This window comes from Colossoma macropomum, unplaced genomic scaffold (assembly GCF_904425465.1).
Source record: "Colossoma macropomum unplaced genomic scaffold, Colossoma_macropomum, whole genome shotgun sequence".
Lineage (NCBI taxonomy): Eukaryota > Metazoa > Chordata > Actinopteri > Characiformes > Serrasalmidae > Colossoma > Colossoma macropomum.
The window spans coordinates 28,291,214-28,309,446 of record NW_023494805.1 but is presented as its reverse complement, the minus strand read 5'-3'; the positions used below and the strand labels follow the sequence as shown (position 1 = coordinate 28,309,446).

At 40.3% G+C, this 18,233-nt stretch overlaps 1 protein-coding gene across 1 annotated transcript; it reads right to left on the bottom strand.

Moving 5' to 3' along the window:
• Positions 1-3,601: 3,601 nt before the first annotated feature.
• Positions 3,602-17,452, bottom strand: sf1 (splicing factor 1). Its single transcript, XM_036596126.1, has 12 exons — positions 17,052-17,452; positions 14,742-14,870; positions 12,420-12,495; positions 8,178-8,330; positions 7,932-8,021; positions 7,650-7,833; positions 7,340-7,455; positions 7,078-7,185; positions 6,764-6,950; positions 6,145-6,367; positions 5,698-5,862; positions 3,602-4,922 (listed from the first exon to the last, which is right to left on the bottom strand). Exons 1-12 carry the CDS (start codon positions 17,290-17,292, stop codon positions 4,600-4,602), a joined length of 1,995 nt encoding a protein of 664 aa, XP_036452019.1. The 5' UTR covers positions 17,293-17,452; the 3' UTR covers positions 3,602-4,599.
• Positions 17,453-18,233: the final 781 nt, after the last annotated feature.

Genomic DNA, 18,233 nt, shown 5'->3' with positions numbered 1-18,233 from the left:
CAGGAGGAGAGACGTTATTAACCAATCCTAATGCAGGAGGAGAGACATTATTAACCAATCCTAAAGCAGGAACAGACATTATTAACCAATCCTAGTGCAGGAGAGAGATATTATTAACCAATCCTAGTGCAGGAGGAGAGACGTTATTAACCAATCCTAATGCAGGAGGAGAGACGTTATTAACCAATCCTAGTGCAGGAGAGAGACATTATGGTAACACTTTCTATGAATGTCACGTTTGTAAGCATCTATAAACACATTTATAACATGTTATAATGCATTCATAAGGCATTATAAACATGGTTATAAATATTTATAAAAAATAATTACACTGAATTACACTTTATAGCCATGTTTATTATACATTATGAATTGTTAATATAATGCATTATAAGTAGTGTTGATAACATGTTATGCTGCCAGTGCCAAAGAAGTCAAACCCAGCTTGCAGAGCGTAAAGACAAATATAAAGTTTTTTTAAGCCCTGGGATTTCCAGTATTTCGTTTCTCAGCACTGGTGCTGTTAAAGCTGCATCTTCGGGACTTCCTTTCTGAATATTCAGATGCTCCAAACAGGCTGTCCAGCCTAGAATTATTGCTACAATGCGCTTTTCTTAACCAGTGCTCTCACTTTAAATGTTACATTACATCACAGCAAACCAAGTACCCATCAGCCCCTCCCCTGAACCCCCTCTGACATCACACTGAGCAGTGAATGCCTGGAAAGGGAGATGCGAGATAGTAGAGTGCTGTCATTGTAATTTGTTCCATCACTGGTTCTAACATCAAGCTAGAACCCTTCACCCTGTAACATCACTACACTACACTACAGTAATGCTAATTTCTGCTAGCATTCTATTGGACATGCAGTGTTAAGTTTGTGCTAAGCTAACGGTGGTGTACATTGACTTTGCCACATTGTGTAAAACACTGATGGCAGCACTAGTTTAAAATCTGACATTTGAAGCCTGTAATGTGCTTTATTGTGTATGTTTTAGTGTTTCAGTACATTGTTCAGTAAATACTTCAACTTGAAGCCTCAGTCTTAACACTGGAGGAAGCTTTAGTACAGTATGCTTCACTTTACTTAGAGCGGACAAATATAACTTATGAGCTCTTATAATTTGTTATGAACAGTATTTATAATGCATTATGTTAACAATTTATAATGCATAATAAGCATGACTATAATGTGTAATGCATTTTTATAAATATTTATAGCCATGTTTATGATGCCTTATGAATGCATTATAACATGTTATGAAAGTGTTTATAGGTGCTTACAAACGTGACATTCATAGAAAGTGTTACTGATATTATTAACCAATCCTAGTGCAGGTGGAGAGATATTATTAACCAATCCTAGTGCAGGAGAGAGATATTATTAACCTATCCTAATACAGGAGAGAGATATTATTAACCAATCCTAGTGCAGGAGAGAGATATTATTAACCAATCCTAATACAGGAGAGAGATATTATTAACCAATCCTAATACAGGAGAGAGATATTATTAACCAATCCTAATACAGGAGGAGAGACATTATTAACCAATCCTAGCGCAGGAGAGAGATATTATTAACCAATCCTAGCACAGAAGAGATATATTTTTAACCAATCCTAATGCAGGAGAGAGATATTATTAACCAATCCTAATACAGGTGGAGAGATATTATTAACCAATCCTAATACAGGAGAGAGATATTATTAACCAATCCTAATACAGGAGGAGAGATATTATTAACCAATCCTAGTGCAGGAGGAGAGATATTATTAAACAATCCTAGTGCAGGAGGGAGATATTATTAACCAATCCTAGTGCAGGAGGAGAGACATTATCAACCAATCCTAGTGCAGGAGGAGAGACATTATCAACCAATCCTAGTGCAGGAGGGAGATATTATTAACCAATCCTAATACAGGAGAGATATATTATTAACCAATCCTAGTGCAGGAGGGAGATATTATTAACCAATCCTAATACAGGAGAGATATATTATTAACCAATACTAGTGCAGGAGGGAGATATTATTAATCCACAACACTAGAGCTACACCAACTGTTCCACTGCATTGGATGTACAACGTCCTGACATTTGAGATGGGAAAGCAGTCCTATTGGAAATGCCCAAGAGGCAAGTGTGGTTGACATAGTAAGTAGCCAATAGCTTGTAGCCAACAAACGCGACCAATCATTAAAAAAAAAGCAATAACGTTTTCAGTTTTACAAACATAATTATGTTGATGTTTGGCAGCTATTAGCTTGTTTGGAAACTGCACTAGAGCTGCACACACCTGTTCATTACTATCCTATGAGTAGTATACTAATGAGTTCTATAAAGTATTTAGTATGGTGATATGCAGTTTCAGAGGCAGCCTAGACTTGCCAGTCACATACACATCAGGGATGTGAAGCCTAAAGCCTTAATTAAATAATGACCAACACTACATCTTGTTAGTGTGTAAATTTAAGAATGATCACTTCCATCAAACACTTTAATAGAAATACATGCAACTGAGTAAATATAGGCCACTGTCCCTATGAAACTAAACCACCGTCTGAGGGACCACCTCATTGGCTGCTTTTGACATACATACATTCCAAGCCAATCTGCACAGCAGGGCATGGCACTGTACAGATATGAGCTACAATATAGTTCAGCAAAGGGCATCACACAGGCAGCTGAGCTCATGACCTATGTATAGCCTATATAGTTTGCAGTGCCCATATAGAGGCACCTAATTGTGGCGGTCCATGACAAAAGCAACATGATAAGGACACCCAAACATAGAAACACTACACTGTTATCTGTTGACTCAGGAAATCTGAAATTTACATGATCTATACACCATTAAGCATCTCCACCCTCAACTCCTGTAAAACTCAACCCTCAGAAAGAGAGACTAAGATTTTAATACAAACTTATAATCACCTTTATTTTTTTTTTTTAAGTAAGAATACAATAAAGTAACTAAACGTATTATCATTTAATATGTGCATTTTCTAACTTTATACAATAATAGTGAAGCACACAAGACTAGACAGTTACACACCCCAAAAAAGCAAGAAAGACTGCCAGGGAAAAAAAAATAAATAAAAGCACCCAAAACACATTGCTGGGAGAGAAGTAGATCCTAAGACTGGCTGTATTGACTGGACAACTTCCAGGCACGTCAGCCAAGTATAATACTTTTACGTTTTCGTCAATTCCACTGGTTTGTAGTGATGCCCACAAACAGATCTATAAAACACGATCACTTGTTAGCAACACTCCTCCTGGAGATCCACCTACCTGCGGAGTTCAGTACTAACCCTGATTAGGCTGATTAAGATGATCTGAATAAACAAATCTGTTGTGAAAATGCATCAATGCATCATGATCAAGTGTCTCATGCCATTTTTAAAACAATGAATTAACACATTCTGCACAAAGTGGTTTTCAAATGAATTGTAGGAACATAATCATGGTGGTGAAGTTCATGACGCACTGAACCGTTTCTGGAAAAATCAATCTAAATGGAGGTTTAAAACTGATACCCCTAGATGGCATTTACCAGATTAGGGTCAGATTAGTGTGCATGAGGATAAATCTCAGGAAAAAGGTTGGAGATCAATGCATTACCTTTATTTATTTTTTTTTCAATGTTTTTGAGCTTCCAATGTCTTTCGCAAAATGCTAGAGAAACTTCAATGGGCCTTCATGGAGGTCCACAAAGGGCTTTTAAAACAACTGTAACCTACACTAAGGAAAGTAGGTCACAAGTGCAGGAAAGTCTGAATGCAGAGGCAAGACAAGAATCTAAATAGGGCCGAAGTCCTTTTTAACATCTATACACTGAGAATTCAAGTAGTTCACATTGCCTTTTCCATGTACTTGGGCAAAACGCATTCTGGCCAATAATGTTCCTTGAACTCAGGATAGAAATTAAATCAACCAGGTCTAAAATTGCCAAAGCGCAACATAAAGACGCTGCATGTCTGTACATCTTCTACTACCTACATTTGAAGCCATTTCAACTTTTATTTAGCTGAATGTAGCATTACAAAAATACTCAAGGAAGGCAACAATTTCAAACGAAAGCTTTTCAGGTTTTGGATATTAAAGAACAAAACGAAATGCTGGATACAATTAGTCTTTGTCAAATCTTCACAGAGGAAAACATCTTGCTTTATAATGACAAATAAACTGCTGCTTAATATGATATCAGTTCAATTACTGTGGTTTGGAATGTCAATTTGCTGACGTTTGGACCAACCATTAAACAAAGGCCCTGCAAACACACACATACCATTCCCTGCACATCAAAGTACAAACACAAAGAATCTACCAGTTGATCAAACACTACAATTTTAAAATCAGAAACAAATTAAGTTAAGCAAATTTACATATTTCAACCACACCAACCTCTCTCTCTTACCCCGCCCCTCCCCCCCCCATTTCCTTTTTCGTCCAAGCAGGGGAGAAAACAACACAATCAAGAGCTGGTCAAAGGCCAGTTGCATTAACAATACATGTTAGCAGTGATAGAACCAAGTCCTGTTGTCCAAATGTATTCAATCTTCTGTGGTTGATCTCAGCCACCACTATGATGTGGGGCGTTTAATTTTGGGGTGGTGGGGGTGGAGGGGCTGGGGGCATCCCAAATGGGGGCATCCCTGGGATCCCCATCATGGTGACAAAGTTAGGGTCCATAGGTGGAGGGGGAGGAGGAGGGGCATACATCATGCCTGCTGAGCCTGGAGGTGGGGGAGGCGGCGGAGGAGGGGCGCCAGGGGGCAGCGGTGGCTGAACTCCAGGGGGAGGGGGCACCATGGAGGGGTTGCCCATAGGAGGTGGGGGCTGTGCGGCAGATGCTGCTGATGGCTGGGGCTGTTGCCAGGGAGGCAGGTTACCCGTAGCTGGAGTTGAGGTGGTAGTGGTATCTGAGACAAGAAAAAGAGCTTTATTTGAAACCGTCCGTAGACAGAGTTGCCTGTAAAGATGTTTCACATATAAATCTTAGGCTTTGTCTGTACAAGAGAGTCTATTCCAGGGGTGTCCAATCTTATCTGCAAAGGGCCGGTGTGGCTGCAGGTTTTTACCCCAAACAGGCTGAAGCACACCTGTTTCTACTTGTTTAATCAGTTGGTCTTAGTCTTCAAACATTTCATCAGGCGACCTTTGTAAGAGTGAAAACCTGCAGCCACACTGGCCCTTCGCGAATAAGATTGGACAGTGTATGTCTGGCATTAGAGGACATTCAACTACAGCTCAATCAGCCAAACAAAATACTACCAACAAGACGTAAATCTCAAAACGTAAGCTCAGCAGACGTGATTCCTACTGTCGCTGTGCTATTGCTGAGAAGTGAGGACAAAAAAAAACTATGACTTGTACTACAGCTGTAAAGAAGTGCTTTTCAATTTGCTCCTCTATACTGCAGCACTACTCAATACAAGGTAACAAACAGCACAGCTGGCTAATGCACATTATTTAAAATAAGCTAGAATTCAATCATTTATTTTTTTATGGTACACTGCACTCATTTACACCAACAACTACTTAATTCGAAGTAGGTTACCCAGTATGGTATCGGATTCTATATTGGCGAGTACTAAAAATACGTACTCTGCCTGAAAAAAAGAAAAAGGTAGATGTAGTGCATCCCTTTTTAAACTGCACTACATCTACTGGAATGTCCTTTGCAAATGTACTCACTCTGTTGCCATGGCAGTGGGGCACTGGTGGCCATGCTGCTGGTTGGTGGAGGAGGTGGGGCCTGCTGTTGCCATGGTGGCAGAGGACCTGATGGGGGCGGAGGCGGCTGACTGTTGGGAGGAGGTGGAGGAGGTGGCATCATACCCATAGGTGGAGGCAGCAAACCTGGAGGGAGAATTTTCAAAGTGTAGGTTGATCGAACCTGTACATTCCCCAAATGTGTGAATAGCATCAAACACCTCCAGAACTGCTGCAACTGTGAGTGAACTCAAAACAACTTTCAGTGTTTGTTAATTTGGAGATGTGCTTTCGATTCTTTTGCAAACCACAAACGGAAATCTTTTCAGAATTAAAAAAAAACAAAAAAAAAAACCCCCAAAAAAACCACACAACTTAAAAGGACAAAATAAATTACTGTAGCTATAAATTGAAAAGAATTTAACTTACCCATTGGGTGTCCAGGTGGGGCCGGGCCCTGGCCCATGGGAGGAGGTGGCGGCTGCATCCAGGGAGGGGGCATGCCGTTGGGGTTGGGGGGCATTGGTGGTCCACCCATGTTGGGCATGGGAGGAGGGAAGTTGTGGGGGCCTCCATGACCACCAGGACCACCATGCATATTATGGAAGTTCCTGTTATCAGAAGGGCCAGAATTCATCCAAGGAGGACGAGTCTGAGAAAAGAAACAGAAGGTGAAATTGTACAAAGACAGCATAGAAGTTTAAGACAGCTGTGAATTCAGTTTTACTGTAAGGGTTCTCACTTGACAAGGTAAAATTGAGGCAGGAGTACTACACAAGCTACAGAATCACAGAATGTAAAACAATACAATCACTGGGATATGATTAACCACAGGCTACATACTATCATTTCAGAAATGGAGTACTCTTCATAGACAAGGCAGTTTCCTTTTTTGCTTCTTATTTTAAAAAAAACAAAACAGTTATCAACACCCTACATATACTGTAACTATTTACAAAGACCAGGAATGCCCAATACATTTAAGGCAATAAACTTGAGCAGTCAAAACTCAAACTACACTTTGCAAAGTCAAAGTATAAAGCCTCACTGGAGGTGGCTGGTTGCTGCTGGGCCCAGTTCCTCGGGGGCCGCTGGGAGGGGTGGTGTTGTGCCCACCGCTGGAGGCAGGAACTGGAGCTTCTCCCAGCTCAGCCATTAGGGAGAGATACTCTTTATCCATACGGGCCTTATCCTGAGCTGACTGGGGTGGCTCACCTTGCCTCGGGGGATAGGAGCTGCAAGAGGTTGGTAATAGGTTTAAGATAGTAAAATGTTTTAAGAAACATACAGAGACACAAAAAGGACCCATCATTTCATTATGGAAAACAAAGACAGAGAGAGGCCTCAAATTCAGCCAGATACCTGGTGAACTTGCAGTCGGAGGCAATGTGCCCAGCTCCTCCACATTTTGTACAAAGGGTGGTGTTAGTGATGCTGCGAGGCTCAGAACTTTGCCATGGCCGCAAAATCCTGCAGAGGAAATTTTTGCACATTCCTTTTTACTAGGCTTTCAGACTTAGATTTCTTCTGCTAAAATATTACTATACTTTACTATGAAAGGGTTGTGAAAATGGAATAAATAAAAAATAAATAAATAAAATTTGGTATGAGTGCCACTGCTCACCTGTTGTCATCCTCTCTGAGAGTGCCATTGAGTCGAGCCAGCTCCCTCAGCTGCATCTTCCTCAGGTCATTCTGATCTTCTGGTGTCTCAATGCCCTGCTTTAGAATATTCCGGATCTACAGGGAACCAGTAGAACATCAGCCATCAGCCAGACAGACACCATACCGTTTCAGTCTTTGTGATAAGATTACCAACTGAAAAAAGAAGAAGAAGAAAAAAAAAAAGGCCAACTACAATCTAGGATCACCACTGAACGAGCTGCGTCATGGCTCTACGACTTTGTGATCTGATGCAAAGAAGCTTTCCTCACTTGCTCTACAGCCTTCTTGACGTTCTCCATGGTGTTGGCGGTGACCAGAGCATGCAGAGGTTCATCTTCCCCAGGCAGCATCTGTCCGTCCTTACGGCCCACTTTACCTTCCTTCACTGAGCCCTTTCCACGGATCATGATCTTAGCACAACATTCTTTCTCAATGTTTTTCAGTGTGTTGCCACTGTAGAACAAAAATACACACACACACCCCATCATTTTGGAAATGCACACTTAATTACTGGAATCACTGGCTTCCTGCGCTCGATGTATGATACACACCGTGGCCCAATCAACAGTCCAACAAAGTTTATTTCCGGATACTCTTCCTGTGGGATCATCACCTTATCACTGACTCTGGTGGCTGGAGGCCTGAGAGAAAAACAGATACCAAAAACTTTGAGGAGAATTCAAAAGCTAGTAATAGCACAGTCACAAACTGAACTCTGGGTTTCATGCACCACCAATCACTTGTTTCTGAGAGATTAGAAAAAGGGAGGGGGAAAAAAGAAAAGAGAACGCACTTACTTGTAGTCAGCAGGGGGCTTAAACTCTGGGTTCAGCCCAACCATCTCTGTGATCAGCGAATGTCTCTCCTCCTCCAGTTTTTTGCGGGTGCGGTACTCACGTGTGTTTAGCCTTTTCCCCTCACTGTTATAAATCGGCTCAGGAGATGGAGACCTGTTGGTGAAAGGAGGAATATAGACAGAAAAACACAAACAGCATTAATTTCAAGTTTATTTTTTGAAGAGGTGGCAAATACCAAAAAACTTGCTCACTTCCCTAGCCCTAGCCGACACCTGATTTATGTTTTGGGAGGTCACTTGAAAAGAGTACAGGATGCCCCAGAGTAATATCAAAGCGGAGTATATTCAAAAAGAAAGGGAGGGAAACACTACCTTCAGCAGAGAGGTGGGAAAAAAAATGGTCTTTCACTGCTGAAATTCACAACAAAGGTAATCCTCTGTTGCCTAGGAAAAGTGACAGTGTGTGTCCCCATGAGAAAACTTTACAGATGGCAGCATATTATACTTGTCTGCAGCTTCAGTTTTATCAGTCTATTGGATTCACAGAAGAAGAAAAACTGAAGTAATTTAAATTCTGGACCTGTGGGGCAACCAACACACTTGAGCTACAGTGTCTTTCTGTGGAACTGAGCTATCCCCTTCACACCGGAGCAGGCGGACACCTGGCACATCTTTGGATGCCTGTGGCAGACTTCACACTTCTGAGAAGAGCATTCTAGAGTTGGCTCCAATCATTACCTTACCCTTGGGTGCTGCTGTTATGCTGCATTACGAAGCTCTGCGCTTGAAAAAGGTTACGAGAGGGGGAATTTGGGTTAGAGAAAATGAATTATGATTAGAAAGTCAACCTTTTTGAGAACTCTCAAAAAAAAGAGAGCTGCATTGGCGTTAACAGGTTCATGAGAGACAATTGAAAGAGGAGAAAAGTGAATAAAAAAAAATTAGAGGAAAGTCTCTCGCTTTTGGCTCGCAAACTCCACCGTCGACAACCTGAAACACCCCCAGAGTTTGTTTTGCGCATTGGAAGCAATCATCCCTAAATCCTGGAGTGAACGGATCTTCAGAAAGAACCTTGTTTTAGGTGTGCTGTGAAAACTTTGGATTAAGATTATGCTGAAAAGACTATGGCAGGAAGAGAGAGCTGGGCTTGTGGCTAGCAAAGAGACACTCTCATTTGAGCAGCATCAAAATTCCTGCTTTACAGTTAAAGGCTTATGCAAACTATGTGCGTGCCATCATTGTTATTAGGGTTATGGTTACTCCAGGAAAGACAGCATCAGAGAGTTCTCCAAGAGAGGTCTTCCAGTGCAGAAATCTGGAATACTGTTAGAATTCCTGTACAAAATCACAGACGTCCCTTTATGGAAAATCATTAGTGACCTTCAGAACAACCAACAATAAAAAACTAAAAATATTTTGAATTTGTAATGCTGAACTGCGGATTTCAGCAAATAGGGGCGACAGATTATCAATTTGGGTTAAAAGAGCTTAAAATACTTTTAAACTTACTCTCAACCTTTAAAAAGAAAACAAGATATAGGGGAAAAAACCTGTCTAACTTTTTAGCTACTTAAAATGAAGTCTTAGGAGGAAAAAGCTACAATAATGTAAACAACTGATATTAACCTTTTTTTTTAAATTCTGTCCACTGTTCTTTAGTCCACATGCAATATTTTTGACATGCATGCAATTATACAACAATACCACAGATTAGTTATATGACCATATAAATGTCATATCATTATGGACATAATCAGGGAAAAAAAATAAATTGTTTGTGTCACCTGATACGTTTACAAACATTCTTTAAGCACAGCATGAAGACACCCACCACCAGCAGTAGAACAAATTCTATGCGCCAATTTAACACATCAAAAGAAAAACATTAATAACTGTCACATCATCTGCATTAGTATGAAAATTAAGTAATAAATACTGCAATAGGGAAAGTGACTGTCAGTTTCTAAACTTACAAGCTCTAATTCTTTAAACAAAAGGTATTGCTATCAGAATATTCTGGTTTATAGTCAATCTGGATTAATGTAATTGTAATTGTGTTCATGGATTAATTAAAGTAAAGGAAGCACACAATTATGAACTAACAACGTAGCTGGAAAAAACACTGGAAAATGTTCAATTTGGCATAATGCATTCAGCATAAAGGCTGCAAATAACATTCTGATCTTCCTTGGAATCATGAATATTGGGACAAATTATCTTAACCAACATGCCCTGAACTAGTAGGGGGGTGGTCTAACATTACAGAAATACATAAAGATTTAAAGTAAAACAGATGATTAACTAAGAATGGCTCTTTATTTTGGGATGTCCCTTTACTACTTTACAAAATAAACCTGTCAATATTGCTTTCTAATACTAACCCTGTGAGGTTAGCAAAAAAATGCTGCTCATTGTTTTAAAATCTGAATTTCTACATGGCTGAAGTTTCTTAAGATATTTATTAGAATTTTCCATTCCACCTCAAAATGAGGACAGTTACATTTTGGTATCTCCACCACTTTAAGGTGAAGCAGGAAAACTGAGATAGAAGCCAATTTCAGCTTCATCTTCAGCAGGTGGATTCTGGAATTCACACTTCAGGACCAGCTGGTCCACAGCTTGTTGTGCAGACAAAGCTCCAAGAAGACAAAAATGTCTTCTGATGCAGCTGACCGAATCAGGCACTAACAGGAAACAGAGGGTACCAGAGGGAACGTAGGTGGTACTGTTTGTACATGACGTTATCCGTGGAATTTTAGCTAAACCGTTATGATGATTCATACCTGAGGAAGAACCGGTACCACTGACTACCAGCCTCAACCTTTTCATTTACTGATACAGCAGAACGCATCAATAACAAAAACTGTAACAGTAGCAGAGATAATATAGCACAACATGAAAAGTGGTTTATCTATCTTGCGATGGCAGTACAGATGGTCTAAAATGCTTCCTTTACTTTAATACTAATAGCTCAGTTTAAAGGTGAATTACAACCAAATGCCTCATATATGTTCATATTTGTTTTCTTTGCCTTATTTCTCATATGACAGCAGAAGTAACATGCTTTCCAAGATAGAGAACTGAGGCCGTATTACCAAAACTTCTTTGAGATGGTTCACAGAGATGGTTGGGCTGAACCCAGACTTTACTCTGAAATCACCATGACAACTTTAGTTGGGACTGAATTTAGGACAGAAGCTATTCCAGAACAACCGTTCTTAAGTTCATCTTATCCCAACTCCAGATAAACAGTATTACAGAAACATCCTAACTAGACAAAATGTCTAGTGTGTTAACGTTGATGGAAACTAGTCAGATAAAATATAAGTGATGGTGAATAATGAGGAGACAGAGCTAATTGTGTTGCTGGTTATAAGGAGGAATAACGTTAGCGTGCTCAGCTAAAGCGTTTGGGAAACTAACATAGCAACGCTCTGATAAAGACACAGCTCTGTGACAATATTCTTAACTTCAAGTTTATCTGACTATAGCTTTGTTTGACCTTTTTACATCAGTAAGGTAGCTAGCTGTCTGGCTAACTAACTTGATTACTTTGTGTTTACGTTTCAGCTGTTCACATATGGCCAGTTGCTAGTTGCTTCTATTATACGAATATGTGAAAAATCTCATCTTGACCTGTCTGATGTTAACCCAAGACAAAAAGGTAGGAAGTTTCTGTAATACGGCTCCTGGTTTTGATATAAAACATACATTTTCATTTGAACAAGTATGGTGATTTAAAAACCTGGAGCAAGCATTCTATATTCTGGAAAGCATGGATCCATTCTGGCCTTTTGTCTGAGCTGTCAAACAAACAAAAATTATTTTTGGGTGGAATTTTCCTTTAAGAGGCCCAGTCTGGTCATGCCTTTGCCTCTCCAGATAAAATGTCTGACTTGCCTTCAAAAGAAACATGAAGAATTGAAAAGCATGGCCAAATACTGGTGACAGAAACTCCAAAACAAAAATCGGCATTATAAAGATGGAATAATATTCTTAAAATTTAAAACTTAAGATAAAAAAAACTGGAGACACAAATATGATATTCCCTAATGTAGTCATCAGACAATTACCATACTGGGCTGAAATCTACATACCTTCATTTCTAAGAACAACTAACTGACTATCTTCTACATAACTATTTTACTATATTGTATGTAAAACACATTTTAAATTTGACTTCATAATTGATGAAGAGGTAAAGAAAGTGTTACTGTTGTTGGGTTTAAATGGTTATTCCGACCTGTCCTCAGGATTAACAGGGATTCCCAGGTCTCCTGTACGCAGTTTACGAGTCAGGTCTTCGATCTGCAGTTGGACTGGAAGAAATCAGGTTAGGAAAGAAAAAAAAAGAAAAGAAAAAAACAAGGATGGAGAAAAATGTGGTTAGCAGCAAAAAATACCTTGAAACAAAGAGTGCAAAACACTTCAGTGGCGCACTCATTAAGGTTAAAAATGAAACATGATTAACAATGAATGAGAGGTCAAGAATCAAGGCCAACATTTAAGACCTTCAATGCTACAAAAATATTCTGAACCCCTTCCTAATTTCTAAAAAAAACATATATACACACACATATGAATTCGTACTACAAATAACATTTTTCATGCTCGTACAGAGCATGTATCTTCCAGCATATAGTTTAGATATCCTATAAAAAGTATTCCAAATATTATATAAAATTACAAAAAGAAATTAGAAATGTGGGAAGGGTTTCAAATAAACAATTAATTTCAGAGGAATTTCACAAAACAGTGAACAGGCGTTCACCGAGGCAGGCTTCCAATGAATGCCACCAATCCAGAAAATCTGATCAAATCAAAAATACTGGAATAGACATGTTTTTCAAATACGTAAATCTGTGTTGGCAAATGCTACTGAATGTTATTACTGAATTAGCGATAAAGTGGTGTCATAAAAGGAAACCTGCCAGAGTAAAAACGTTTATTTAAAATTAGATTAAAAAAAAGACATCATTCCTAAAGCTCATTGACCTGGGCCACGACACTTTGAACTGGGGGAGTCACATAAAGCATGCCAGTTTATTTGTGTATGCACCAGATATGCATCTTCAATAAGAAGGAAGCACAGGAAGAAAGTTAGGCTGAGGATAACACTTGGGCTACATAATGCAAACATTGCTTATGTCATTAATGGAAACTGAGGATGACTGACAGACTGCATGTGCTAACCTACAGGCCTGACAGTCTTAAAGGAACAAACTTATGTTCCATAAACAGTGTTTTCTGTGAAGAACGAGCAAGAAAGATGCAAAAAGTGACAAATGTGAAGAGATCAAAACGTAGGTCAGTGCCACAAGTGGACATCGGGGGAGAATCAATTCTTAACAACAAACTTCAACACTTGTCAATAACTTATTCTGTTATTGACAGGCCACTTGAGTGGTGACTTACCAGCAGAGCTGAGCACTAACAGTAACAGGCAGTTCAAATAAGAATATATTAAGAATCAGGTTACAAAATATACTTTGGGGATGCACCAGTATGGAAACTCCTATATCACTGTGCTCCCCTTGTATTTTTCTTGCTTTGAATCAAACCTGTGTGTTACATGGCATCAACCCACCATATGTATCTCAATATTTAAATAACCTTAAATTGCAAAATATGAATAACACTTGCATCTGGAATAATCATTAGACCACTTGTGTTCGGGTACATCATTTGTTTTCTGTGGATTAAAAGACTTTACAACACTGCACCCATGAATCAAATCTAATCAAGTGGCCTCTAGTTGAAGAAATGTTTATTAAGTGACTGAGGATTTAAAGCACCAGTGTACAAGATGCATTTAGTCACATGAGGTTTTGGATACAACTAAACCACATGCCACTTCAGAGCAAGCACCCGACAGGAATGAGGACACTGATCTCGTTACACAGCACATTCAAACACTGGTGATGAAGATGACTGCAATTCATGTTAGGCCTGCATTGCCTACTTTTTGCCCAATCTAATTGGTTAAGACATTTTCATGGTTAACATGAGCAGTGATGAGATCCTGCAGCCAGAAGACAATTCACAACAAGCAGCAACATCAGAGAGAGACTGTGGGCATTTGATTATAGATGTCTGATGGAACACAAGCTTTGACAAGAACGCAAACGATTCACAACTATGAGAACCAGCGCCTAACACTGCACCTTTCATGCAATACACCCCTAATAAATGTGTTTTAATTAAAGAATTAAAAAGATACCTGAAATAAGGCACCTTGTATTAGTGTTTCAAGCATTGTGAGTGTAATCAGACATTAAAGAACTTCACTGCAAATCGGCATATCTGAACCGCATCTCATTTTGTCGGCAGCATTTCGGCATGCACGTTCAGTAATGTCTGAGCAACCCAGCAAAAAATTTCAACTAGGGAAGTTCTGGCAACCACGTCCTCTGTATGATGTGCAAATTGTTATGAAGCAATGGGCACATAACTTGGACTGAAAAGAAACAAAAAGGGAGCTGCTGGGATGTGGAGGGGAGAATAAACCTTTTGCAAAGTATGCACCAACCTTAAACATTCAAAAGAGAATATGGGACTCAATTACCTATATAAGCTCTCTCCTGATCACGGGTGAGCCCTGGGGGGATGACTGTGGGCATGCCCGGGATAATGGTCTTCTGATCAGGAGTCTCACTGCTCCAGCGGCTCTTTTTCCTTTTCTTCTGACCACAATCTATCAGAGATTATTGTTGGGGTATCAGTGACCAGCACCACCGCATGCATGTTTGTAGATTTATAAATCTTCAAAAGATGATCTTCAGTGTGCAGAGCAGTGTGAAAACAGGCAGCGGGCTTCTTACAGAGTATGGTCGGATAGTTACCACACTTCTGGCTTTTTCAAAACGCAGATCAAAACGCATTTCCGTCTACTTTTTATTGCAGGTTTCTTAAACCGGTGGTTCTGAACCGTTTTGTGCTGTGAGGCCCTGCCCCTCGACAAACACTAGAGCAGGGGTGCCGAAGCCTGGTCCTGAAAACCTACAACTCTGCATAGTTTAGCTCCAACTATAGTCTATCACACCTGATGCGGGTAACGAAGGCCTTCAGAGGCATCTGAATAATACTGCCAGGTGTGTTGGATCTAAAATCTTCAGGGTGGTAGATCTCCAGCCCCCTTGCACTAGAGCACCTGAAGACTGCTCAACACAAATTTTAGTCTATTAAATTGTATTCATGTGTGAGTGGGGGTGTGAGTGGTTAGGGGTTAATTTCAGTATACAACTATCCAAACTCATCATTGCATTTGTTTACTTCCTCAGGTATTCAAATAAGTGAAAGATAAACAGCTTGTTGTGTTTAGATGTGAAACATCTAATGGTCATGGCTGAAGTCAAAGTTTAGGTCATGGAAATGACCACAGTGAAGAAGTGACACTATGCATAAAAGACACTGTCACCGCTTATTCATAAAATATAAAACATTTTGGTAAAATGGAACAAAATGGAAACTGGATATCGGTAAAAAAAAAATGACACGGAATACGTTTCAGTGGTCGTCTATATACTTTGGGGTGGTGCGGTACCACCACAGTCATTCAAAAAAAGATCCTACGGCCCATAGATAATAACTAGGCCACATCTACATAAAGCTGCAGATTTAAAGCTTCTAGGATTATAGTAAAAAAGCATAATGATAAAGGTGTTATATTGAGGCCGCAATCACGATGAATGACTTCTCTTACTTTGGAGCAGTTTACTCTCTTCAGACACAAATCGGCTACAGTGACGAGGGGGGAAAACATCAACCAAACAACACTGATTCTCTGAGCAGATGCAACAACGATGGGCAATCCGCTCAATATGACTGGCTCTGTTTTAAAAAAAATCCTCGATAGCAGTGTGAGCGATAGGAGCTCACACTGCTTTATTATGGCCAATAATCTTACCATGCCATATGTGGCGATGATCATTAGATATGTGGCGATGATCATTAGAAGTAAAATGTTCGGATTTTTGGAAGATCACGTTCCGCTAATTACTGCCCTCTGGTATCCGAAACGTACTGGAGCGCCTCCTTAAGTTGTACTACTGCGATTCATCCGCCATCGCCAAACACAGTATAAATCTAAATGTAAACAGGCCTAATACCATTCGGAAGATACAGGCTTGTGCTTAAATTAACCCCACATATAACACTTGTTATTCAATTTAACGGTAATTTTAGTAGTGAACGTTACAGCATTCACAAAACTAACGTTAGCTCACACTCACGGCAACCAAGCTAAGTGGCATAGCACAAAACCTTTAAACGTACGCACTTAAAGCGGGGAAACGAACCAAAAGGGCTCTTTTAAAGCTAACTTGATTCAAAAGAACCGGCTCTTCAATACGGTTCGTAGTGGCCTTCATTAATATGGCAACGACCAGACGAGCAACGTGGGCCTACAGCAAGGTAGCTAACCTACACGCTTCTATCCATGCTTTAGACGAGGCTGAAGTCGGCTTCCTATTAAATTTTTCCATTCCACCTTAAATGGTGCAGCAGATCCATTCAGAACGTAACTGCTGCACTATTTAAGGCGGAACGGGAAAATTCGAACAAGAAGCGGACCTCAACTTTGTAAGTTAGCTAACGTTATGCCTTAGGAAGAGCGGTCGTGCTTAAACGCGGTCCTCACAGGCCGCAGCGTCTTACCCACCTCATTCAGTTATAAGGGAGTCTGATATTTAGCTTTTTACCTAGCTTTTTCGACCTAGGCGTGTTAGAGTTTGAAAAGCGCCCGACTAACCCATCTCTGTGCGCCCGGCTGCTCCAGTCGCAGAAGATTCTGGAGTCTTCTCTCGTTTTAGCCCGTATTAGCTAAAAGCTAACCGATCATATAGCACCACCACAGTCACACACGGTTATACTGTACCTCCGCCTTGAGACGGCAACCCGGCTACAGCTGGATTTGCAAACGAAGACCCGGGCATTCCGGAAAACTGAGGGAAAGACACGTTCGGCATCTGCGGCTGCTGGAAGTTCTGCAGCGGGAATGAGACCGGAGGCCCCGGCGGAGTCGTTAGCCCAGCGCCGGGACCCGCGTCGAAGCCCCGTTTAGCGCCAATACTCGGGTGCAGCTTCCCCAGCGGGGTTGCGTTTGCTCCCGTTGCCATTTCCGAATGTTTTATCTAACTCTCCTCAGTTGTCTAGTATGTTTCACCTACAAGTCCTCCTAATAACTACTTTACTTTAATGTAAATAGTCCGAGCACGTCGGTAAGTGAACGGCTCAACCTCTCTCAGTCACCCGATACGGTCGGTCAAGATGGCGTCCGTTGAGGCGGACAAAGGAGGTTCGGTGTCACCCAACGAGTGCTCTAATTGGTCAGAATTTCCGTCAATCATAGCGTTCTCAACTGTCATTGGACACAAAAGGCGTTCTCTAGTCCCGCCTTGAGGGTTTGTTGATCTGTGATTGGACGTTTCTGCGCTCAGTAACCTTTAGACTGCACGGAGGCTCCTCCTAGACTGAGCGCCGCGGAGAGACTGGCTGCGTCAGAATAGTTGAATGAAACTTTCTCTTATTTGTATTCTTTGATTTGCTTGATCTGGCATCCATGTCCTCCACATGCTAGTCAGGTCTGCCAGTACATTTAGCGAGACCTTTGCTACAAATTAGGCAAAACCAAGAAAAACAGATAGGAAATGAAGTGTTTTGTAGCTATTGGGACACAGCCACTAAACTGGATATTTCATGTGATGGACACATACAAATGCACCTCCTTTACTATATAAATAGGTTTTGCAACTACAGTTTCAGTTAATTAAGAAAGAAAACCGTAATATACAAAAGCAAACACGCGAATATAGCTTACTTGTAAACTAGTCACAAATATTAAAACACTGAAATATATATTTCAAATAGGCATTAAAAATGCGTATTAACATAATACTTTAATAAAAGGCATACCATGGGTCGTGTGGATTAGCTACTTGCATATAAGTGCATATTCATCGAATTCTCCCGTTGTCATTCTATAACCATTTAACAGTATTTTATTAAAGGTTTAAATATGAAATGTGACAATCAAGCACAAGAACACGTAAATACAGTA

What these genes read in the sequence shown, in the direction of transcription:
- sf1 (XM_036596126.1), bottom strand. Translation starts at nt 17,292, where the DNA reads ATGGCAACGGGAGCAAACGCAACCCCGCTGGGGAAGCTGCACCCGAGT. An exon ending in TCAAGAAGGCTGTAGAGCAA is followed by an intron (nt 7,456 to 7,649) that starts GTGAGGAAAGCT and finishes GGTTCCCTGTAG; the next exon opens with ATCCGGAATATTCTAAAGCA. An exon ending in TCCGACTGCAAGTTCACCAG is followed by an intron (nt 6,951 to 7,077) that starts GTATCTGGCTGA and finishes AACCTCTTGCAG; the next exon opens with CTCCTATCCCCCGAGGCAAG.